At 38.4% G+C, this 26,505-nt stretch overlaps 1 protein-coding gene across 1 annotated transcript in view; it reads left to right on the top strand.

The window, feature by feature from the left end:
* The window catches only part of COL6A5 (collagen type VI alpha 5 chain), a 130,651-nt gene extending 116,738 nt beyond the window's left edge, over window positions 1-13,913 (top strand). The window contains exon 41 of the mRNA XM_014731857.3: window positions 13,084-13,913. Coding sequence (XP_014587343.2) covers window positions 13,084-13,103 — 20 coding nt within the window. The 3' untranslated portion in view covers window positions 13,104-13,913. The remainder of the gene's footprint in view (window positions 1-13,083) is intronic.
* Window positions 13,914-26,505: the final 12,592 nt, after the last annotated feature.

Raw genomic sequence — 26,505 nt, forward strand, 5'->3', positions numbered from 1 at the left:
CTCTTTTCTCTGATGGTCTGCTCTCATGGTTTGGAGCTGAGTGGAAGCCCAGATACCTAAAATTAAAAGAAACCCTGTTTTCCTAGCCAGAGGTACTGAGAAGAGAGGCCCTGTTGGCCAGCATGTGGGGATCACCTCAGAGAGAAGAGAACTGGAGAAGGGGATCCTCTCATTCTAATTAGGGAAACCGCGTAAGTCCCAGGCTCTCTGCTAAGCTGTACGTGGATGGGAAAGGCCCTCTAGAGGATAATGAAGGCTTTGGACACCAAACAGATTAGAACCACTGCCCACAGAAGATGAGCTAGCACTTGCATTCTGAACCAACTGAGTTGATTGCCTCCTTAAAAAACAAATTAAAATTCTATAGAGAATTATAGTAGGACTTAGAGTCTATACAACATAATATTTGAAATGTTCAGGGTAAAAGTCCAAAATTGTGGAACATACAAGGAACCAAGATATGTGAACTATTCTCAAAGGAAAAGACAGTGAACAGATGCCAACCTCAATTTGACTCAGATGCTACAATTATCAGACACAGCCGTTAAAGCAGCTGTTATAACTATGCTCCATGAGATAAAGCAAACAACTTGAAATGAACAGAAAGCTGTTCTCAGCAGAAAAATAGAGAAAACAAAAAAGAGCCAAAAGAAAGTTTTAGAAGTAGAAAAAATATATCTGAAATGAGAAAATTCACTGGGTGGGCTCAATAACAGAGTGAAGGTGAGAGAGGAAAGAGTCAGTGAACTTAAAGATAGATTAATTATAAAATCTGAAGAAAGAAAAGAGATTTTAAAAAATCAACAGAGCCTCAGAGACTTGTGTAACACTATCAAAGGTTTAACACTTCTTTCATTGGCATTCTAGAAGAAAGTAGAAATAAAGGAAAATTAGACTCATTCAGAAAAAATATTTGAGGAAATAATGGCCAAAAACTTCCCAAATTGGTAAGAGATAACTTTACAAATTTTATAAACTCAGAGAAAACTCCACTTGGACGCATCATGACTTGTTGAAAACAAAAGATAAAGAAAACTCTTGAAGAATCTAGAGAAATATGTGTTACAAAAGAAGAGAACAACTATTCAAATGACTGGATTTCTCATCAGAAACCAGGGAGGTCAGAAGACAGTGAAACAACGTTTTTTTCTTTAAAGTGCTGAAAGGAAAGAACTGTGAACACAGAATTTTATATCCAGTGAAAATAGCCCTGCAGAATGAAGGCAAAATAAAGACATCCTCAGATGAAGGAAAACTGAGAATTTGTTGCCAACAGCCACATTCTGAAGGAGAGCTAAGATGGGTCCGCAGGGAGTTGGAGTGAGGTCAAGTGACTGGTGACTGGATGGTGAGAGAATATAGTGGGCAAGTGAAACCCAGGAAGGGACATGAATGAGAAATCATGTCAGGGCTTGGAAGGGAGGCTGGGTGAGTAAGAGCAAGCGGCAGGTGCCAGATGCAGCTCGCCCATGAACAGAGCTATACTGTTTGTAAGGTAATTTCATACATGTGATCTCACTGGGTTCCCTCCCAAACCCGGTGTGTTCATAACCCTGAGTTACTATGCCTCAGATGCAGGTGGAGAAACTGAAGCTCAAAGAGGTTTTCTGCCTTACTGGGACATGACCCTGGGCTGGCAACTCCTGATTCAGTGTGTTTTCCCAAGAGTTTTCAGAGATGGGGAGGTGACTGTAAGAGGGTGGGTGTCTTAGCCTCAGGCTGCCATAACAAATGCCGTAGACTGCGTGGTTTAAACAACAGTAATTTATTTTCTCACAGTTCTGGAGCCTGGGAAGTCTAAGATCAAGGCACTGGCCAATTTGGTCCCTGGTGAGAGCTCTCTTCCTGGCTTGCACATGGCTTACCTTCTTGCTGTGTCCTCACATGGTGGAGAGAGTCCTGGTGGCTCTTCCTCTCCTTAGAATGGCACCGCTTTTATCAGATCAGGGCTCCACCCTTATGACCTCATTTTACCACAATAGCCTGCCTACAGGCCATATCATCAAAGCAGTCACATGCGGAGTTAGGGCTTCAACACATGAGTTTTGGGGGGATACAATTCAGTCTATAGCAGGGGATATAATCAACAATGCAATCACAGGAAAGAACCCTATAAATCAGCATTTCCCAAAATTGTAATCACCTGGCTATTTGTTGACAATTTCATAGTCCAGCCCACACTCACATCAATTCAATCGCATTCTCTGGGGGTGAGACACAGGCGTCCATGCTTTTTTGAAGCTCCACAGGCAATTCCAGCGTGCATACAACATTGGAAAACACTGCTATAAATCCTGATTGAATCAGTCCTGTGAGGTATCTCACGGTGGTTCACTGCTGGAAATGAGAAGGTTGGTAGAATCGGAAGGATTATTAAGTGAACATGACCAATCCCTTTCTTGTTTGTTATCATTCTCCATAATTTCTTTCCTCCAAAAGTTTTCTCCATCTTCACGTTGAATTATCCATCATACATCTAGGAGTAGAAGACGTCTTTAATCATTTCCCTCAGAGAGTTCTAGCCAACAGCTTGATCTGGTGACATTTGGCCAGCCCTGCTCCATGAAGTCAGTCTGAGTCTCTTCAGAAAATGAGAGTTGGCTTTTTTCTTGGAATCCTGGAAGGTTAGAATTTGGAAATTGGAATGACTTTAGAAATCACTGAGTTGTACTGTATCTGTTTACAGATAAGGAAGTGGAAGCTACAGACATCTGAACTGTGGGTTTTACCGAAGACTAATCACAGCACCAAGTCCAATGCTGTTTTGTCGCAATGATTTATAGTCTATAATTATGTTTCTAGAACACAAGTTCACCTTAAAGTTAGTCCACGAAAAGGAGATAATAAAATCTATCTATGCGTTGTTGAAATGTTGGAGATGACACATATGAAGCTCAGAATACACCCTGTGGCTGGCACATAATCAACTAGTATTATCCCTGAATGAATTCTCTAAGCCTGGTAATACACTTGACAGTTAAAAATAAAAATCCATTGTGAAGACTGATCAGCCTTTATATCACTTTGCTTATCTTCTATTTTCCCAAAGAGAGTGGGCTTTTATTTTCACTTGCCCATTTTTCTATTTTCGCTTTGTCCATCTACTTAATGCACAGATTTTCTGTTTGCTCATTATAGTGTACATTTGCAAGATTTTAGTGTGGATTTCCTAAAGCATAACTGTATTCTTTTTCCCATTATGCCAACCACGGCTTGTTTCTTAGCCTTTCTTTTTCTAACATCAAGTGCGTTGTTTCTCAAAGTGTGGTCCCTGGACGGTAACATCAGCATCATTTAGGAACTCAAGAGAAATGCAGATTTTTGATTGCCCCCCACACCTACTGAATCAGAAACTCTGGGATTCGGGCCCTCCAGAGAGTTCTGATTTAGGCTAGAGTTTGAGAACTACTGACCCAGCATTATACATATTGAGCCTAAATTATTCATCTTTGATGGGGGTCTTTTCACCAGATATTAATGGGTATTGGGAAAAGAATTATTTTCCTGTAAAACCCTGATAAGTAAGTGTCCTTTTTGCAGGACTTCTCAGTGCCTTTAATAGGCTAGTGTACACCGTGATTCTGAGAGATTCAATAGTCAAACCAATTTGACCACAGAATCTTGTGTCAGGGGCATCTTATCAGGCTGGTGTTTTATAGAAACCACTTTGGGAAACAGTAGTTGAAAGAGTGAATCCAGGGATCAGACATGGATTTGAATCTTATTTCTGCAATTACTGGTCATGTGTTCTTGGGCACGTCATTTTGCCTCTCCGAGCTTCCATTTCCCCATCTGTAAAATGAGGATAATAACAGAGCCTACATCATAGGCTACTGTGAACAGTAATGAATGTAAAGTGCTTCGAACAACACTTTGCATAGAATAAAAGCTTAATGAGTGTTACCTATTGTTTAAAATTATGCTGATGGTAACGACAATGATGATAGTGATGATGACAAATGATATTAGAGCTGAGGGCCATGGTGGAAAGAATGCCAGGCAGGAAATGAGGAGAGCCAGATGCTAGTTTTAGTTCTGTCACTAACTAGCTTTGTGATCTTGAAAAGTCACCTGATTGCCCTGGACCTCAACTTTATTATTTGTATAATGAGGAGCTTGGGCAAAGCCAGTGTTTTTCATACCGTGGGACACCAAAGAATTTCCAATACATGGATTTCTAAAAACTAGTCTTAAAGGACACTCTACCTTTAGAGTTTGTGTTTGAGGGATCATGGAGGGTCGCCTTTCCTGCATCCCCTTTTACAAATGCCCCCGACTTCACACAAAAATGGAATATTTCTCAGCTGTTCTAAATCTGATTACGGTGCTCTGCTCAGATGTAAAACCCTTCTAGGGAGGCATGGGGTGGGAGTTGGGGTGGTGTTGTCAATCAAGGAGTCATTTTAAATATTGGGTCTATAGCCCTCCTTTAAGCTAGGTAAGGCTTCAGGTCTTTCCCATTCTGTACATGTTTCTGTTAAGGAAGAAGTGTGTCACTAGAAATGGGGCATTTGAACTCCTGTTTGGATGTTCTGAATTCAGGTATAGAGTGAGGGTGACAGAAGTGATGGTAAATTTCATTTAGTAATCTGGCCCATTCCATTTCCCAACTCTTGTCAAAGGATGCATCTCTCCTGAGTGGGAATTCCATGAGAATAAAGCAAAGAACATATAGGGGAAAAATTGATGGAGAGCAAGCATTGTTTCATCAGGCAGAAAAAATCATAGCAAGAACCTCAATGGTTTACCTATCTTGGAATGGAATCCTAAGTAAGATGTCATCGCAGATACCCTCAGTAACATACTTATTTCAATTAAAAGATGAAATTAGACTCTATCTGAGGCAGGGATGTTGATTGGTTTTACAAAATGAGGACCAGTTCTGCCATAATTATGCTATATGGGGACATGTCGCATAAAGTGAATGAGCTGAGTTGCAACTTCAACATTCTGAAGAGAAAAATATGTAAAACAGATTATAAGAAATATTATTTTATCAAAAAATATAGTAATAGCCCATGTGTCAAGTGTGCTTAATTTAGCAATATTAAATTTTTGCCACCGTATTTGGATTCTTGAGTTAAACTCTGTGCCTCTAAGTGAAAGAGTAGCTGGTATAATTAATAGTTGTTTGGTAAAGTGTTTTTGGGTACGTTTCCCGGAAGTGAGAAAATGTCGTCTAATGACTGAGTAACAGATTCTTTTATTAAACCTTTTTTAAATTATTTATTTATTTTATTGTGGTAACTGGTTCATAATGTTATATAAATTTCAGGTATACCTCATTATATTTCGATTTCTGTGTAGATTACATCATGTTCACTATCCAAAGACTAATTACAATCAATCACCATACATGTGCCTAATCACCCCTTTTGCCCTCTTCCCTCACCTCTTACCCTTTCCCCTCTGGTAACCACCAATCCAATCTCTGTCTCTCTGTGATTGTTTGTTGTTGTTTTTATCTTCTACTTATGAGTGAGATCATATGATGTTTGGCTTTCTCCCTCTGACTTACTGCGCTTAGCATAATACCCTCAAGGTCCATCCATGTTGTTACAAATGGCCAGATTTCATCATTTCTTATGGCCGAGTAGTATTCCGTTGTGCAAATATATCACATCTTCTTTATCCATTCATCCCTTGATGGGCACGTAGTTTGCTTCCAAGTCTTGGCTATTGTAAATAATGCTGCAATGAACATAGAGGTGCATGTATCTTTATGCATTCATGTTTTCATGTTCTTTGGATAAATACCCAGCAGTGGGGTAGCCAGATCATATGGTAGATCTATTCTTAATTTTTTGAGGATACTCCATACTGCTTTCCATAGTGGTTGCACAAGTTTGCACTCCCATCAGCAGTGTGTGAGAGTTCCCTTCTCTCCACGTCCTCTCCAACACTTATTTCCTGTCTTGTTAGTTATAGCCATTCTGATAGGAGTGAAGTGATATCTCATTGTAGTTTTGATTTGTGTTTCCCTGATAGTTAATGATTTTAAACATCTTTTCATGTGCCTGTTGGCCATCTGTATATCTGCTTTGAAGAAATGTCTGTTCAGATCTTTTGCCTATTTTTTAATTGGGTTGTTAGATTTTTTGTTGTTGAGATATATGAGTCTTTATATATTTTGGATATTAACCCCTTATCAGATATATGGTTTGCAAATATCTTCTCCCGATTGTTAGGTTGTCTTTTCATTTTGTTGATGGTTTCCTTTGCTGTGCAGAAGCTTTTTAGTTTGATGTAGTCCCATTTGTTCATTTTTTCTATTGTTTCCCTTGGCTGGTCAGACATGGTACTTGAAAATATGCTGCTAAGACCAATGTTGAAGAGCCTACTGCCTATATTTTCTTCTAGAAGTTTCATGGTGTCACATCTTACATTCAAGTCTTTAATCCATTTTGAGTTAATTTTTGTGTATGGTGTAAGATAATGGTCTACGTTCATTCTTTTGCACATGGCTGTCCAGTTTCCCCAACACCATTTATTGAAGAGACTTTCCTTTCTTCATTGTATGTTCTTGGCTCCCTTATCGAAAATTAGCTGTCCATAAATGTGTGGGTTTATTTCTGGGCTCTCGATTCTGTTTCATTGCTATATTAGTCTGTTTTTGTGCCAGTACCGTGCTGTTTTGGTTACTATAACTTTGTAGTGTATTTTGAAATCAGGGAGTGTGATACCTCCAGCTTTGTTCTTTTTTATCAGGGTTCCTTTGGCTATTTGGGGTCTTTTGTTGCTCCATATAAATTTTAGGATTCTTTTTTCTATTTCTATGGAAAATGTTGTTGGAACTTTGATAGGGGTTGCATTGAATCTGTAGATTGATTTAGGAAGTATGGACATTTTAACGATGTTAATTCTTCCAACCCAAGTGCAAGAAATATCTTTCCATTTCTTCGTGTCATCTTCAAATTCTTTCAACAATGTTTTATAGTTTTCAGTGTACAGATCTTCCACCTCTTTGGTTAAGTTTATTCCTGGATATTTTATTCTTTTTGTTGCAATTACAAATGGGATTGTATACTTAATTTCTCTTTCTGCTACTTTGTTGTTAGTGTATAGAAATGCAACTGATTTTTGTATCTTGATTTTGTATCCTGCAGCTGTACCATATTCATTTATTATTTATAAAAGTTTTCTGGTGGATTCTTTAGGGTTTTCTATATATAAAATCATGTCATCTGAAAATAGTGACAGTTTCACTTCTTCCTTTCCAGTTTGGATCCCTTTTATTTCTTTTCCTTACCTGATTGTTCTGGCTAGGACTTCCAATAATATCTTAAATAGGAATGGTGAAAGTGGGCATCCTTGTCTGGTTGATGTTCTCAGAGGGATAATTTTCAGTTTTTCTCCATTGAGAATATTAGCTGTGTGTTTGTCATATATGGCCTTTATTATGTTGAGGTACTTTCCTTCTGTACCCATTTTATTCAGGGTTTTTATCATAAATGAAAGCTCTATTTTGTCAAATGCTTTCTCTGCATCTATTGAGATGATTGGGTGATTTTTATTCTTCATTTTGTTAATGTGGTGTATCACGTTGATTGATTTGCAGATGTTGAACCATCCTTGCATTCCTGGAACAAATTCCACTTGATCATGGCGTATGATCTTTTTAATGTATTATTATGTTTGATTTGCTAGTATTTTGTTGAAGGTTTTTGCATCGATGTACTATAGTGATATTGATCTGTAATTTTCTTTTTTTGTGTTGTCCTTGTCTGGTTTTGTTATCAGGGTAATGTTGGCTTTGTAGAATGAGTTAGGAAGCTTCTCCTCCTCTTCAATTTTTTTGGAACAGTTTGAGAAGGATAGGTATTAAGTCTTCTGTGAATGTTTGGTGGAATTCATCAGGGAGTTGTCTGGTCCTGGACTTTTATTTTTGGGGAGGTTTTTGATTACTGTTTCAATCTCCTACCTGGTGATTGGTTTATTTAAATTCTCTATTTCTTCTTGATTCAGTTTTGGATGGTTGTATGATTCTAAGAATTTATCTATTTCTCCTAGATTATCCAATTTGTTGGCATATATCTTTTCATAGTATTCTCTTATAGTCTTTTGTTTTTCTGAGGTGTCTGTTGTAATTTCTCCTGTTTCATTTCTGATTTTATTTATTTGAGACTTCTCTCTTTTTTTCTTGGTGAGTCTAGCTAAAACTTTGTCAATTTTGTTTACTTTTCAAAGAATCAGCTCTTGGTCTCATTGATTTTTTCTGTTGTTTTTTAAGTCTCTATTTCATTTATTTCTGCTCTGATTTTTATTTCCTTCCTTCTACTGATTTGGGGCTTTGTTTGTTCTCCTTTTCCAGTACCTTCTGGTGTGGTTAGATTGTTTATTTGAGATTTTTCTTGTTTGTTGAGTAGCTCTGTGTTGCTATAAACTTCCTTCTTAGAACTGCTTTTGCTATATCCCATAAATTTTGGCATGTTGTATTTTCATTTGTCTTCAGATATTTTTGATTTCTCCTTTGACTTCTTCATTGGCCCAATCATTGTTTGGTAGCATTTTGTTTAATCCCCATGTATTTGTGGCTTTTCTGAGTTTCTTCCTGTAGTTGACTTCTAGTTTCATACCTTTGTGACCTGAAAAGATGTTTGGTATTATTTCAGTCTTCTTAAATTTATTGAGACTTGTTTTGTGGCCTAATATGTGATCAGTCTTGGAGAATGTTCCATGTGCATTTGAAAAGAGTTAGAATTCTGTGGTTTTCAGATGGAATGTTCTGTATATATCTACTAAGTCCATCTGGTCTAATGGGTCATTTAAGGCCACTGTTTCCTTATTGATCTTCTGTTTGGATGATCTATCCATTGGTATAAGTGGAGTGTCGAAGTCCTCTACTATTATTGTGTTACTATCCATTTCTCTTTTTATGTCTGTTAATAGTTGCTTTATATATTTAGGTGCTCCTATGTTGGGTGAGTAGAAATTTACAAGTGTTATATCCTCTTGTTGGATTGTTCCCTTTATCATTATGTAATGCCCTTCTTTGTCTCTTGTTACAGTTTTTGTTTTAAATTCTATTTTGTCTAATATAGATATTGCTACCCTGGCTTTCTCTTCATTGCCATTTGCATGGAGTATCTTTTTCGATCCCTTCACTTTCTGTTTGTGAGTGTCTTTAGGTCTGAAGTGTGTCTCTTCTATGTAGCATATATATGGGTCTTGTTTTTTTTATCCAATCCACCACCTATGACTTTTGATTGGAGCTTTTAGTCCATTGACATTTAAAGTAGCTATTGATAAGTATGTACTTATTGCTATTTTGTTACCTTTCTTCTGGGTGTTTTGGTAGTTCTTCTTCTCTTCCTCTCTTCCCTTGTGGTTTAATGGCTTTCTTGAGTATTATGCTTGGGTTCCTTTCTCCTAATTTTTTATGTCTTTATTATAGGTTTCTGGTCTGTGATTACCATGGGGTTCATACATAATAACCTATGTATATAGCAACCTATATTAAGTTGATGGTCTCTTTAATTTGACCTCTTTCTGAAAGCTCTACTCTCTTACTCCCCTCCTCCTGCATTTTATGCTTTTGATATCATATCTAACCTCTTTTTGTGTGTATGTTTATCCATTACCCACTTATCATGGAAATAGGTAATTTTAGTACGTTTGTCTTTTCACCTTCATATTATCTTCATAGGTGGTTGATCTGCTACCTCTACTGTATTTTTGCCTTTACCAGTGATTTTATTGCCTTTGTTTTTTTTTTATAACTTTCTTATTCCTATCTGTGGTCTTCTCTTTCCCACTTAAATAAGTACCTTTAGCATTTCTTGTAAAACTGTTTTCTTGGTGATAAACTCCTTTAATTTTTGCTTGTCTGGGTAACTCTTTATTTCTCCTTCCACTCTGAATAACTTTGCCAGGTAGAGTATTCTTGGCTGTAGGGTTTTTCCTTTGAAGTCTTTAAATATATTGTGCCAATCCTTTCTAGCCTGTAGGCTTTCTCCTGAGAAGTCAGCTGATAGGCTTATGGGGTTTCCTTTGTATGTAACTTGTTGCCTTTCTCTTGCAACTTTTAGGATTCTCTCTTTGTCTTTAATTTTGGACATTTTAATTATAATCTGTCTTGTTGTGAGCCTCTTTGGGTTTATCTTGTTTGGTTCTCTCTGTGCTTCCTGTACCTGGATATCTATTTCCTTCTTTAGATTAGGAAAGTTTTCAGCTATTATATCTTCAAGTAGATTCTCTGCCCCATTGTCTCTCTCTTCTTCTCCTGGGACACCTATAATACAAATGTTAGTGCACTTGCTATTATCTCAGAGTTCCCTTAGACTGTTATCATTCTGTTTAATTCTTTTTTCTTTTATCTTTTCAGCTTGGGTGATTCCTCTAGTCTCTCATCCAGCTCACTGATCCCTTCTTCTGTATCATCTACTCTGCTATTGAGTCCGTCTAGTGAATTTTTCATTTCCAGTGTTGTATTCTTCATTTCTGATTGGTTCTTTTTTATATTTTCCAATCTTGGTTAATGTTCTCACTGAGTGCACCCATTCTTCTCCCAACATCGGTGAGCATCCTTATGACTTTTTGTTTGAATTCTTTGTTAGGTAGACCTTTTATTTCTGTTTCATGTAGTCCTTTTTCTGGAGTTTTGTCCTGTTCTCTTATTGGAATGTATTCCTTTGCCTCATCATTTTGCCTCTTTCTCTGTGCTTATATCTATGTATTAGGTGGGTCAGGTACCTCACCTAATCTTGGAGAAGTGTCCTTATGTAAGAGATGCCTTATGAGGCCTGGCAGGGTGCCTCCCTCTTGTCACCAGTTCCAAATGTTCTAGGATTGACCCCTGGGTGAGTTACATGTGTCTTTCTGTTGTGGCAGGGTTGCACTTGCTGCAGGTGCCCAGGGAGGCTGGGTGTCCCCCTGGCCAGCTGGTTGTGATACTCAGCTGCGTGTGACTGCTATGGACCATTTAGTCACTTTATCGGGCATGGGGAGCCCCAGCACAGTTGGCTGCAAGATCTAATAGTACATTCCTGTTGCAGTTTATCTGTTAAGTGAGTAGGCCCTCAGCTTGACTGGTTGCTAGGCTCAGGGATTTACAGTTGCTGTAGGCTTCTGGCCTGCAAGGCTCTTGTCAGCTCTCTCAGGATTGCAGCTGAGTGGGGCTGGCCCCATGCACAGGAGCGTGCAATTGTTTTAGGCTTTGGAAGGTGGGGCTGATCCCCTATGTGGCTTAGGATTGCTTCCAGCTGGCCATGAGGTGCTGTGGCTTGTAAAGGTGGCATTTTTTTCTCTCCAGAAAGGAATTTCTGCCTCTTCTACTTCTGTCAGGACTGTCCCTTGTTGCAGGGGTTCTTTTAATCCAGTTTTCAGTTCTCTCTCAGGGGTAATTGTTCCTAGAGTAGTTGTAAATTTGTTGTCTTCATGGGAGGAGGTGAGTTCAGAGTCTGCCTACGCCGCCATCTTGACACCTCTCTGTAAAACATTTTGCAAGATTACTGGGTGGTTTTTGGCATATAAACTCAGAAACAACTCAAAGAATTGTTTGACACTGCTATAATAAAACTCCTTCACTACCCATCTATCTATGTAAACAATATTTATCAGTGCCTAAATCTAAAAGAATAACTATTAAAAGAATTCATATTAAAATTTGCCTCACTCTTAACAAATTTTAGTAAGTAAAAATAATAGAGAAAAACTACCCATCTCATTAAGAAATGCATTTCCAATAAAAATCTTTACTTTTTGTTTTGATAGAATTACCAAAATTTAAATATACCTGGTGTTTTGATAAATTCTACTGGTAATCCATCTAGAAAAAATTTTAACACATGGAAGGTTATAGTCATAGGAAATAAAAGACATACATTTAAATATATGTTTTTTGCTGCAGAGAACTATGATTAGACAAACAAGAAAAGATCTTAAAGCATGTAAATATATTACAGTTAGAATGAAATTCTGTGAAGGAAGTATCTGGAATAGAAATACATGTTTAAGGAGAGAAATGAACACTACAAAATATCTTATAATCCTGAACGTATTTACATATATTTTAAATCGATAATGGTGGTATTGAATCACTATGATATTTAGATTCCATTGGGTAAATTAAAAGAGAAATGTGGAAGTTTTATTTTTAAATGTCAGTTTTTACAATATGTCACAAATTACATCTTTTTCAATCACTTAAACTCATAATAAAATAATTAGATGTTAACTTTAAAATATGTAAGGCAGGAGTTCATAATTTTTTTTCCTTTGAGGAGGAGATGTAAGCAAAAGTGTCCAAAGATGAGTAGGTAGGATCATTTCTCAGATCCTATGTGGGGCCAGCTTCCCTGGAGCTGACCCTGAGGTGAGGATTCTCGTGCATGTGATTGTCACTCACGGGAGAACTAGAAAGGGAATGGAGGCAGCAAGACAGGGAAGGAGTAGAAGCCAAACAAGGGTGTCATCTTAGACCAAGTGCCATTGAGGCCAGCTTCAGCTTGCTCCTCCTGGCACTCAGGATTGTGACTTATGCTGCAGAGTTGTTCTGACCTGAAGCAAAGATGTCAGGCTTTCTTACTCCCCTGGGGGTCATTGATTGGTCAAGGGCTGCCTTAGGGAGGGCTGTAAACTTCCAGGCACTGATGCTGCATGTGATTAAAGCCACTCCAGAGGCTGGACAGGATCCCTCTGAAGAAGAATAGTAGGTGCTGATGCTGGAAGCAAATCTTACATGGAGGTGGTCAGGGAAAAGAGGGAAGAGGGAAGGAGGGGCAGGAATGTTATCCTAGAAATTAATGCTAAAAAACAGACCAGAGGGATTTTGGACATAGCCTGTCCAGCTCTGCACATTCCCTCTAGCTCTGAATCAATGATACCAGCCACCAAATGTGCTAAGCATGAAATTTCAGATCATGAATGTACCAACGTTTTCCTAGGAAGAAGTATAACCATAATTCTACTTATAAGTTGCTCACTTATATGTATTATCACATCACACTTTTATTTTGACTATTGAAAATGGTAAAACTACATGTGTTCATTTCATATGGGGCATAAAAAGGAGTAGACTCTAGAAGGAATGTTTTAAACAAATCCTGTGACATTAAGAGCAATGCATATTTTAATGTTTTGCAGATGGTGAGGATGCAAGATGATCATAGCAGCAAAGAAGATAGCTCCATTGGCATGTGTAATTCCATGTGGTTGTAACCAGAGAGCATAAATCATCTGTTAGAGGTGGAGCATTAGGTGGCAGGAATTTTTCATGAAAAGAATTGGCTAGTTACATGCTAAATTTGTTCTGTTTCAAATCTGAGGGAAACACATTTCTGAGTGAAGACATCAATGAACAGGCCTGAGAAACTAGAAATGATTTTGTTTCTCCTGAGAATTGGGACAACTGACCTTGAAGAGTTGACTGAATTTTTTCTTTGACAGCTCTGTATGGGTCAGGCATCAATTCCAATGATGTATCTGCCTAAATAAGATTTCTGTCATAATTTTCATCCTATCTATACCTCAAATGGGACTTGAGTAAAAAGCAGTTACAATTAGAATTTTCTGGGAATGTCTTCTAGCTATTCATAGAACTAGACACCCATGCCTATGTCTTCAGTTCTGATACGACCCCAATGTTGCATCTAGCACTGATTGCCCTGTAAAACCCACCTGTGAGGCTGCCATCACCATAGTCAATGCTTGCTCTTTACCAAGACATTTACAAAAGAACGGAATTTGTGAGAAAGAAAAAAGTGAAACGAGGCTAATTGTATGAACTGCTATTTTGTGCTGTCATCATTTGTTTTATGTTTTGGTATACTTTGCTTTGTGTGTACTTGATTTTTGCTGCAAAAAAACAAAACATTATGAAAAAGGATGACCGGTTCTGTATGACCGGAATGCTTCTTGGGAATTACAACATGGCAAGAGACAAGTTCTGAAATAAAAGCAAGTCTGACCTGGAAGCTTGTTCTGTTCATTTTTATTTAACAGAAGTCTCCCTCAGACCCATTGGAATGCCAGTACGTGATTAAACATATTTGAAAAATATACATAAAATGTAAAATAAGCCAAGAGTGAAGTCATTTTAAAAATCATCCAATTTGGTTAAGGCAACAGGTAATTGCCAAGTCCATGAGTATATATTGTATATTTTAAAAAGTGACTGTTAATGGGGTATTACTATAGGCAATCTTGTACTTTTTCCACATAATTTTCCTTACATTACTCCTGTTTTAATGATTTAAAAATAATCCAGTCAATTAATTCTAGGTTGTCAAAAATCTTAAAGTAGCCATTTGTTGCTCTCTGGGAACTTCTAAAGCAAACTTGACTCATTTAATGAATTAGTTTTGTTTTTCCCTAAGAATCCTGGTGTGTATGTGTGTGTTTAAATGTATGCACAAAAAATACATCAGACCCCTAAACCTGAAAGTAACATGGGTTATCAAGAATGTGAAGCCAGAGGCACTCACCCTGCTGATGGGAGTGTAAATTGTTCCACCTTTACATTAGAGCATCATCTTAGCAATATCTAGTTAGGTTGACGATGCACATATCCTACAACCCAGTGATCCCACTACTAGATTTATATGCCTATAGATCTTGCACATGTACAGAGAGAAGCAAACATGAACACGTTCACTGCAGTGTTCTGTGTTTTAGTGAAGACTTGAAACCAACCAAAATGTCCTAAATGTGGTATGTTCATACAATGGAATATGATACAGCAGTCCCATTGATAAACTAGAGCTGTATCTATAACCGTGGACAAATCTCAAAGATAGTATTGAACCAAAAAGAGTTGTGGAAGGATACATAATGACATCATTTATACGACATTTTAAAACCTGAGAAGTAATGCTATGTATTGTTTATGAACACCCACAACTGTAGTAAGAGCATATATAGAGACAATAAGCACCAAATTCAAGACAATGGTTATCTTTCAATGGAGAGGGGTAAAGCCGGGGTTCAACTGTCATTATAATGTTTTATCTCTTAATCTGGGTGATGGAAAAATGGGTGTTTCTTATTTTTTTTATACACCTTTGGATCCCTGACATATTTCATAATTAAAAGAGTGAACCAAGTCATCAAAATAAATGTAAAATTTAAGTAAGTCCTTATGCTACATCCAGAACTGTGTTAAGAATTGTGGAAAATTTAAAAATATATATAACTATCCTTGACTTGAGAAGTTTGCATTAAGTCAAGGTCGCTAGAGTTAGGGAACATTCTAGAACAATGGTTCTCCTTGACACCAAGTACCAGGGAAAATTGTCCCCTTCACTGATATGCTACATAATTTTGATCAATATAGAAAATTAGTTTGTTACCACTGAGTGTACATTCACTTTTGATGTAAATTTTTATGTCTGAGTGGTCACTTGAGGTTGCAGAGCACAATTTGATGCATTAGAGGTAAGAGGGGTGACATTAAGTGACATTGTTTCACTGAAGGAACAGTTACACTGTAAATATAGGAGACTTTCAAAATAAGTGTATTATATATTTTGGACATTCAAACCAAAAGATAGTACTTGAATGTGTGCTATGGGCACAAGAAAGTTGAAAACCAATGGCGGAGAATGACCATAGGATGATAAAAATACTGTGCATGAATTCAGAGTAACGCTGCTGAGTAGAGCCAGTAATTGCTTTGGAAATCAAAGAAGGAAAAAATCACTTGGCATTTAAATAATTGGAGAAGACTTCAAGGAATAAACGGGATTCATAGCAGATCCCTACTTACAGATCCCTAATGCTCTCCTCCTAGCTCCTGTAAGAGAACAGTACAAACTCCCTCCATGCCTTAAAACCTCTGCAAAATCTTACCTTTGCTTACCTTGCCAGCCCTCTCTCTTCCCACTGCAAGCAACCTCTTCCCCTCCCGACCACCTATTCATCTTGTTGGGCTGTCTCCTGTTTGGTAACACCTTTCCTAAGCTTCCCAAAGCTGAGCAATATAACCCTTGTCCCACTGTATAGTCTCCTAATACTGGATCTCTCCCTCCGGGTCCCAGCAGGGAGCATTATAATGGCTCAGCCCATTCACTTGTCTGTGTCCCCAAGAGACACTGAAGTGAGCATTCCCATTTGTTCATCACTATACCCCCAACACCTAGGATAGTGCCTGGCACTTAAAAGGCATTCAATAAAGAATTGATGAATGAATGAGCAAAGTCACCTTGAAAGATAAATATGGTTTGATTTGATGGAGAGGAGAGGAACTGGCATGAGCAATGACCAGGATACAAAAGCCAGCAAGACCTGTGTGTTTGTTTGTGCACTGAGTTGAGTGGGGAAATTGAGACTGTGTGAGCAGGGCTTGTACGGGGGCCAGTATGACTGGATTGGAAACCTGGGGATTAGTGGAAGCTGAGGTCATAGCAAGTGTGATGAGTTGCTGAAAGGCCTTTTTATATAAGCTTAAAAAAACCCAGTAAACTTTTAAAAAATCTTGAACCATTCCACAATAGGCGATCTGTTTGACTATGGAGTCATTGATAAGCAAAATTGCACTTGCTCAAAAAGGAGCCACGGCACACGCATCAGATACGCATTTTCCCAGGGGTTCTGTGCAGAAATGACCCACAGCTGAGCCACCGCAGTCTTACATGGCATGGACAATGCACTGTGGAACAGCTGGTCAGAATTACAGATGACTAAGAATCCTGTGATCTCTCTGGAAAACTTCATTTGACATTTTAAATCTGATTCTTAGATCTATTATCTGAATGTGAGCAGTGTGGTTGAGAATTTGAATAGTCATAGTTGAACATGTGTGCACTCCCTATTGGATTCCCTAAATTAAAACCTCTTTCTATCGTCTGATCCAGAATTCTGGAATTTTCTTTTGACTAAATTTCTTCTCTGGTCCTCCCTTGTCCACCTTGACAAGCTTAGCACCTCTCACCTTGTCGTACATCAGAAATTTAATAGGTGTTCAATAACTACTTTTCTTTGTGTAGGAGGAGATAAATGAATAAAGCCTATCTTGCTGAGCCTGGTGAGTAACCTGTTGGCCTCCCTCCCTTCTTCTCCAAGCTTCTGCTTCCCAAACTGAATTTGGATTCTGTATTGAGAAAAAGTCCTATACCAGCTAGAAGTTGTCCTCTACACAAATGCCACTGATAAGGAAGTTCTCGTCTCCTCTGATGAGGACAACAGCTATGTGGAGGCCTTGCTCACTTGACAACTGTTTGCAATCTCTTACAAAAGAATATATCAGACTCCAGGATGATGGATATTATGAGAACAGACTAGTAAACGGCGTAAGTCGTCTTTTACCCTCTCTGTTACCAGCACTTCCGCAAAGTAAAAAAAAGTTTTTTCTGATATGAAATAAGTTGATCTACAGTTTCCCTGTGTTTCATGGCCTTGGAGAGCCACAATCCTGGCTACTCAAAGTGTAGCTGATGGTCCGTGAACCAGCAGCAGACCATCACCTGAGAGCTTGTTAGAAATGCAGAATCTCTAGGCTCCACCCAAGTCAATTGTATCACAGTTTAACAACATCTCCAGGTGATTCATGTGCACATGTACGTTTGAGAAGTGCTGGCCTAGAGCTCACTTGTTTGAAGCTCTGCTAATGAGTAGATGCAATTTGCAGATTTTCTGTTCAGCTTGGCCTCCTATATAGAGCATCTACCTTATAGCATGCATTATGCCAGAAATAGGGAATAGAAAGATAAATAAAATGTGACATGTGCCTGAGCTCATAGTCTAGCTGGGAAGACCCAGAAAGAGTGTTAATTTAATGTAGCAGTGCTACGGTGAAGGTACGCGGAGAGCACCGTGGGAATTTAGAGAAGGACTTCTTTCCCCAGGCTGGGATCCAGAGAAGGTTTCTTCAAGAAGAGGTCCTTTGATCTGAATGAAAATGATTGGATACAATTTAGCCAGGCAAAAATCAGGTAAGTAATCCAACAAAAAGTAATTGTCTCTCCTGGCTCTTTGTCCTTAAAATATATTTTTGGTTAAACCATGAACCCCATTGCGTTCATGGGGAAGGGGGATTGACTACGTGGATTCTGTATTGAAATACTTCATTGTGTGGGTCCTCATATGCATGCAAATATATAGTCGATCCATTTGGAAGATCAAGATGGTATATGGTGATTACTATCTAAAAGGACAGATACTGGGGCTGGCCTGGTGGCGCAGTGGTTAAGTTCGCACCTTCTGCTTCAGCGGCCCGGGGTTCACCAGTTCTGATCCCGGGTGCAGATCTATGCATTGCTTGTCAAGCCATTCTCTGGCAGGCGTCCCACATATAAAGTAGAGGGAGATGGTCACGGATGTTAGCTCAGGGACAGTTTTCTTCAGCAAAAAGAGGAGGATTGGCGGCAGATATTAGCTCAGGGCTAATGTTCCTCAAAAAAGAAAAAAAAGATATTAAAAGGGCAGATACTGAAAAGGCCAAATAGACACCATTTCCGCACCTAAGGCAAGAAGGAGAGGGAAAAGGAAAAAAAACACATTTGGTGAGTTCTTACTATGTCCCAGATGCTGTGATAGGTACTTCATACACATTATTTCATTTAATACTGGCAACAAAAGGAAGAGTAAGATATCATTACCTCCATTTTATAAATGAGGGTTCCAGGACTCAGCAAGAGAAGGGCACACAGTCCAGGGTAAAGCAGGATTTAGATCTGGATTTGCCTGGTTCTTCCAAAGACTGTATTCTTTTCACGCATTCTAAAGGGAAGAGAAATTGGCTGTAAAGTACAAAATAAAATAGCCAGGATTAGGCATCAGTTGCTTGAATTCTAGTCCTAACCCTACCCCTAACTAGTTGTGTCACCTTGGATCAATCACTGCATCTCTGGGCCTTGATTTCTTCATAAATACAATGGGGATAAAAATTGTACCAATTTCATTGGATTAAATGAAGTAATACTTAGCACAATGCGTGGCATGTGGAAGAGAAATAATGTTAACTCTTATCATGTTCCTCCTCTTCATCATCATTATCAGTAAAATGGAGAGGTTGGGCTAATCTTCCCTAAAATTCCCTCAGTTTATAAATTCTGTGATTAAGAATTTGCTACTTTCTTTGGTATCTGGAGCTTCTTTATGAAACCCTTCAACTGGTGACCTCATCTTAAGAATTTGGTCTTTGCTTAAAATTAGCCACTCCATTCGTGTAACCCATTCTCATCCCAGGCACGTCCAGCCGGCTGCGGGTGTTTCATTCATAGCTGTGACAGAGAGCTGTGTCGGTGTTTTGGAGATTCTTGCAGGAGCTCCATCAGGTCTGTCATGCTGTGTTGCTGTGTTCAGCTCCCTCTACATAAGAGTCCTCATGCCAGACCAGCAGGATTTCTGTTCAGTGAACACATTTGCAGTGATAAATGAACCACACTCCACAGCTTCGATGCTAATGATCTTGTTCTGTTATCTGACATCCTGTAGGTTTAAAGATGGTCCAGGATGCAATTCAGAATCATGGAAAGAATAAGAATAAGACTTGTCCTGCTAAATACTGGTTTTGTGATGCTGGGTTTGTGGCTTAACTTCTTGGAACCTCCATTTTTCTCATCTGTGAAATTGGTTTTGTGCAATTTGGCATGTGTGAAGAGCATTATACAGTGTCTGGCTCCCAGGAGCTACTCCACAGAAGTTAAGAACCATCCCTAATGACTCTGTTTGGGAAGCTGGTGATAACTCTCAGGGGCGACCAAGGAACAGGGTTGTGTGAAATTTTGGAGAGGGCTGATCATGGGCTTTATCAGCCTTTTACAGTAGCTTTGCTATCACTGGGACACTTCTGTCACTGTTTGGGTAGCAGATTTCAGCAACAGCTTTCACTTCAGCGTTTCCACGGGATACCTTTCTAAGATTCTCCTTGACACGGGCTGGGATGTGACCTCAGACCCCTTCACACTCACAGCTATTCCATAGCAATGGACTGACTGCACGGCGGGGCAGAATCCATGACATTCCTTTTTACATATGCATTTTAGTAACACAGGAGTGACTGTCCTCAGGGCTTCTGCCAATGTTTGCAACTTGCCTGATTGGAAGACTCTTCCCAACTTCCTGAAAACATTTCCTGAACTCAGCATCTAGGTCTCTTGTTTCATCACTTACTCTTGGAGTTAGAATAACTTTCAATTAAGTAGAGTTTTAACATGCAGCACAATTTTACCCCAATGTCAATAGGGGAATGGACACAGCTAACATAGGATCAGATTTGCTTAGTTTCTGCCAGAAACCAGCTGGAGCTGATGTCCTAGCAATGTTGTGGCTGTTTTATAGACAAGTGTTTCTCGAAGTAAGGTCTAGGGACCACTCCCATCAGAATTTCATAGGCCTCATTAAAATGCAGAGTTCCAGGCCCAGCAATCCTACTAAATTAGACTCTGGATGTAAACACAGAAGCTGCATTTTTACACATTCATAGATAATCCTTATGCATATTGTATTATACTTTTCTTTTTTAATTTGAATGGCTATAAAAGTATTACTTGCTCAAAATTTAAAAAATTAAATAACACTAAAAGGATCATAATAAAAGACAGCCATCACCTCCTCTCCCTTGCCCAGATCCATTTCCCAGAAGTTACCATATACACTTTTATTAGTTTCTTCTCGTTTTTACCTATTTCTAAATAATGTGCTAACATTGCAATTTTATGTCATATTAATTTTATACATTATCTGCTGACTGCTGATTGAATACTTAGCAATTTATCCAACATAATTATCCATTCTTACCTTCTTGATATAGTCCCTTAAGTTTTTGTTAAATCAAAAGTTAGGGTTGCTATTTTATCACTATGTAAAGATTGCTTAGTATTGAGCCAAGAAGGGACTACAAATATCTCTTTCTTATTCAACTTCTGTTTTATCTTCGAATTTCAGCTCTGTCAAACAAATGTAAATTTTATTTTCCAAAAACTCAAAGGTATCAAATACTTGGCATTGTCTTTCCCTTGCTCTGGGACACGTCACAGCCAGAGCACCACATTTTTCTGCTCTAGGTGGACTCTTATTTCTGCGTTCCTTGTTCTGTTTCCTTTTACCTGGCTCCACGTCTCCCTCCTTCTTAGTTTACTTATTTCGGGAAAGCACATCCTCCAGTAACCTCCCTGAGATCCAGTGCATTGGAGATATAATTTTTCAGTCCTTACATGCCCCCAATGTCTTTATTCTGCCCTCGTACTTGGTTGATGATTTGTACTGGGTTGGATAGTGTCTCCCCAAAATTCATGTCCACCTGGAACCTCAGAATGTGACCTTATTTGGAAATAGGGTCTTCACAGATATAATTAAGTTAAGATGAGATCATACTTGATTAGGTGGACACTAAATCCAATGACTGGTGTCTCTATAAGAAGGCCATGTGAAGACACAGAGACACACATAGAGGAATGAAGGCCAAGTGAAGACAGAGGCAGAGACTGGAGAGATGCATCTATAAGCCAAGGAATGTTTGGGATTTCTGACAACCACAGAAGCCAGGAGAGAAACATGGAACAGATTCTTTCTCAGAGCCTCTAAAAGGAAACAACCCTGCCAACACCTTGATTTTGGACTTCTGGTCTCCATAACTGTGAAAGAATAAATTTCCATTTTAACCTACCCAGTTTGTGGTACTTGTTATGGCAGCCCTAGCAAACTAATACATGGCTTTTCTGGGTATAAAATTCTATGTTGGAGAGTGATGTCAGCACCGTGACAGAGTGAGCAATTCCCCTTGTCTCTCTCCTCTAAGTTACAACTAAACTGATGTATGTTAACCAACAGAGGATTCCCACACAGCACAACAGGAAGCCTGAGAGATCCACACAACCATGCATCTGAAGGTGGGTATATTGGATCCCCAGGAAGCAGTGGAACTAGGTAAGTGGAACCACCCCCCTCCCTGGTGGCAGTGAGCCAAGCCGCAGGTCCTCACACAGTGACCAGCATGACTGTAAGAGGAGGCAGGGGCAGCCACAGCCCATGCATGTGAACGCCTTTGGGGCCCAACTTGTGGGAGCACCTACCATGCTGAGGTGGCCCTGCTCCCCATTGAGTGGCAAGTTGGTGGTGGCTCAGTCCCTGTGAGGGCACCCCACCCACCAAGCACAGTAGCTCAGTGAAACCATCTGCAAGCACAGAGCTAGCCCATGCATGTGCAACCCATCTGCTGATCACAAAGGTGCCACCCCCATGAGAGAAACCTGCTGAGTGGCTGTAGCCAATGTGCAAACACAGCCATAACTGCACAACTTCCACAGAAAGGGAGGGATCAGAAACACAGCTCCTGCTCCCCCTCAGTGCTGGCAGGTGGAATCTGCAACCTGATGCTACCACAAATGCACCAGCAAAGGATCAGCTCATCAAACACCATGAAAAATGACAGTAACACTTCAGAGCAGAAGGAAAATGACAAGTCTCCAGAAACCAATCCTGAAGTCACAGAAATTTACAATCTAAATGACAGAGAATTTTAAATAGTCGTCATAAAGAAACAATAAATTACAAGAAAACTCAGAAAGACAGTTCAGTGAGCTGAGGAATAAAATTAATTAGCAGATATTTCACCAAAGAGATTTAAGCCCTTAAAAAAAGCTATACAGAAGTTCTGGATATGAAAACACAATTAATGAGATAAGAAATAATCTAGAAACCATAAAAAATAGAGCTGATGTTATGGAGGACAGGATTAGTGAATCATAGGACAGGAATCTAGAAATGCTTCAGGTGGAGGAGGAGAGAGAATGAAGATTTTTTTTAAATGAAGAAATTCTTCAAGAAATATTGGGCTCAATTAGGAAAAGCAACATGAGGATTATAGGTATTCCAGAGGGAGAAAGGAACAGAGAGCTCATGCACAGAAACAATAGCTGAGAACTTCCCAAACTTGGGGAAGAAACTGGACTTACAAGCACAGGAAGCCAACAGAACTCATAATTACATCAATGCAAAAAGACCTCCAAAGCATATACTAGTAAAACCAGTAAAAGTTAATAACAAAGAAAAAATATTAAGCATAGCAAGGCAGAAGAAAAGAACCTACAAAGGAACCCTTATCAGGCTTTCAGTGGATTTTCAGCAGAAACCTTACAGGCTAAGAGAAAATGGAATGATATATTCAAAATACTGAAAGTAAAAAACTTTCAGCCAAGAGTAATCTATCCAGCGAAAATATCCTTCAGATACAACAGAAAAATAAAAGCTTTCCCAGATAAACAAAGGCTGAGGGAGTTCATCAGCACTAGACTTTTCTTATAAGAAATGAGGAAGGAAGCCCTCCTATGTGAACAAAAGGTCAAAAGTTTACAAAGCTTTGAGCAAGGAGATAAATAGACAGACAAAATCAGAAAATTGCAGCTCTCAATCATAACAGGTTAGCAAACACTCAATTATAACATAAAAGATAATGAGAAGGAATGCATCAAAAATAACTATAAACACTTAAATTTAGTCAAAAAATCACAACACAAAAAAGAATAATTTGTGACAACAATAACTTAGAAGAAGAGGAAAAGGATGGAACATGCTTAGGCTAATGGAGATATGAGGCTATCAGAAAAAGGACTATCTCATCTATGAGATCCTTTATACAAACCTCATAGTAACCACTCAACAAAATATCAGAGCAGAGCCATAAATCATAAATAAAAAGAAAACCATCACAGAAAACGACCAAACTTAAATGGCAGTCAGAAATACAAGGAAAGGAAATAATGAAAATATAGGACAACTGGAAAACAAGAGCTAAAATGGCCGTATTAAGCCCTCATATACCAAAATCACTCTAAATGTAAATGGATTGAATTCTCCAATCAAAAGACAAAGAGTGACAGGATGGATTAAAAAACAAGACCTAAAAATATACTTCCTCCAGGAAACACATCTCAGCTCTAAAGACAAACAAAGGTTTAGAGGGAAGGGATGGAAGATGACACTCCAAGCAAATGGCAAACAAAAGAAAGCAGGCATTGACATACTTACATCAGACAAAGCAGACTTCAAGATAAAAAAGACAGTGAGAGACAAAGAAGGGCCTTATATAATGATAAAAGGGACATTCCACCAAGAGAACATAACACTTATGAATATATATGCCCCTAACACAGGATCACCAAAGTACATAAAGCAACTATTAACAGACCTAAAGGGGGAAATTAATAGCAAAACAATAATAGTAGGGGACCTGAACACCCCACTTACATCAGTGGATAGATCGTCCGGACAGAAAGTCAACAAGTAAACAGCAAATTTAGATGAAACACTAGATCAGATGGACTTAATAGATATATATAGAGAGAGAACATTCCATCCAAAAATAGCAGAATACACACTTTTCTCAAGTGCACATGGAACTTTCTCAAAGATAGACCATATGTTGGGAAACAAGGCAAGCCTCAATAAATTAAAGAAGATTGAAATCATATCAAGCATCTTTTCCAACCACAATGCTATGAAACTAGAAATCAACTACAAGAAAAAAGCTGGGAAAGTCACAAATATGTGGAGACTGAACAGCATGCTACTGAACAACTATTGGATCAATGAATAAACCAAAAAATATCTGGAGACAAATTAAAATGAAAATACAACATACCAACTCTTATGGCATGCAGCAAAAGTGGTGCTGAGAGGGAAATTTATAGCAATACAAGCTTATCTCAACAAACAAGAAAGATTTTCAAAGAAGTAATCTTAAACTACACCTAACAGAACTAGAAAAAGAAGAACAAACAAAACTTAAAGTTAGCAGAAGGAAGGAAATAATAAAAATTAGAGCAGAAATAAATGCAATAGAAACTAAAAAAAAAAAAAAACAGTAGAAAGGATCAGTGAAACTAAGAGCTGGTTCTTTGAGAAGATAAACAAAATTGACAAACCCTTAGCCAGACTTACTAAGAAAAAAAGAGAGAAGGCTCAAATAAACAAAATTGGAAATGAAAGAGGAGAAATTACAATAGATACCACAGAAATACAAAGGAATGTAAGAGAATAATATGGAAAACTATATGCCCACAAATTGGATAACCTAGAAGAAGTAGATAAATTCTTAGACTCATACAACCTCCCAAAACCAAGTCAAGAAGAAATAGAGAATCTGAATAGAACAATCACAAGTAAAGAGATTGAAACAGTAATCAAAAACCTCCCAAGAAACAAAAGTCCAGGACCAGATGGCTTCTCGGGAGAATTCTACCAAACATTCAAAGAACATTTAATACTTATCCTTCTCAAACTATTGCAAAAAATTGAAGAAGATGGAATGCTTCATAACTCATTCTTTAAGGCCAACATCACCCTGATACCAAAACCAGAGAAGAACAACACAAAGAAGGAAAATTACATGCCAATATTGCCAATGAACATCAATGCAAAAATCCTCAACAAAATATTGGCAAACTGAATATAGCAATATGTTAAAAGGATCATACTCCACGATCAAGTGGGATTTATATCAGGGATACAGGGATGGTTCTACGTCTGCAAATCAATCAATGTGATACACCACATTAACAAAATGAGGAATAAGTATCACATGATCATCTCAATAGACACAGAGAAAACATTTGACGAGATCCAACATCCATGTATGATAAAAACTCTCAATAAAATGGGGATACAAGGAAAGTACCTCAACATAATAAAGGCCATATATAACAAATCCACAGCTGACATCATACTCACTGGGGAAAACTGAAAGCTATCCATCTGAGAACAGGGACATGACAAAGATGCCCACTCCTACCACTCTTATTCAACGCAGTACTGGAGGTTTTGGCCAAAGCAATTAGGCAACAAAGAGAAGTAAAAGGTATCCAAATCAGAAAGGAAGAAGTGAAACTCTTGCTGTTTGCAGATGACATGATTCTATATATATAGAGAGAGAAAACCCTTAAGAATCCACCAGAATACTGTTAGAAATAATCAACAACTACAGCAAAGTTGTAGGGTACAAAATCAACTTACACGAATCAGTTGCATTTATATACACTCATAACAAACTAGCAGAAAGAGAAGTCAAGAATACAATCCCATTTACAACAGCAACAAAAAGAATAAAATATCTAGGAGTAAATTTAACCAAGGAGGTGAAAAATCCATACACCGAAAACTCTGTCATTATTGAAAGAAATTGAAGAAGACATTAAAAAAATGGAAAGCTATTCCATGCTCATGGATTGGAAGAACAAACATAGTTAAAATGTCCATATTACCAAAAGCAATCTACAGTTTCAATGCAATCCCAATAAGAATCCCAAATGACATTCTTCAGGGAAATAGAACAAAGAATCCTAAAACTTACATGGAACAACAAAAGACCCTGAATAGCCAAGGCAATCCTGAGAAAAAAGAACAAAGCTGGAAGCATCACAATCCCTGACTTCAAAATGTACTACAAAGCTATAGTAATCAAAACAGCATGGTACTGGCACAAAAACAGACACACAGATCAATGGAACAGAGTTGAAAGAAATAAAACCACACACCTATGGACAGCTAATCTTTGACAAAGGATCCAGGAACATACAATGGAGAAAGGAAAGGAACATAAATGGTGTTGGGAAAACTGGACAACCACATGCA

The sequence above is a fragment of the Equus caballus genome, chromosome 16 (assembly GCF_041296265.1).
Source record: "Equus caballus isolate H_3958 breed thoroughbred chromosome 16, TB-T2T, whole genome shotgun sequence".
Taxonomy (NCBI): domain Eukaryota; kingdom Metazoa; phylum Chordata; class Mammalia; order Perissodactyla; family Equidae; genus Equus; species Equus caballus.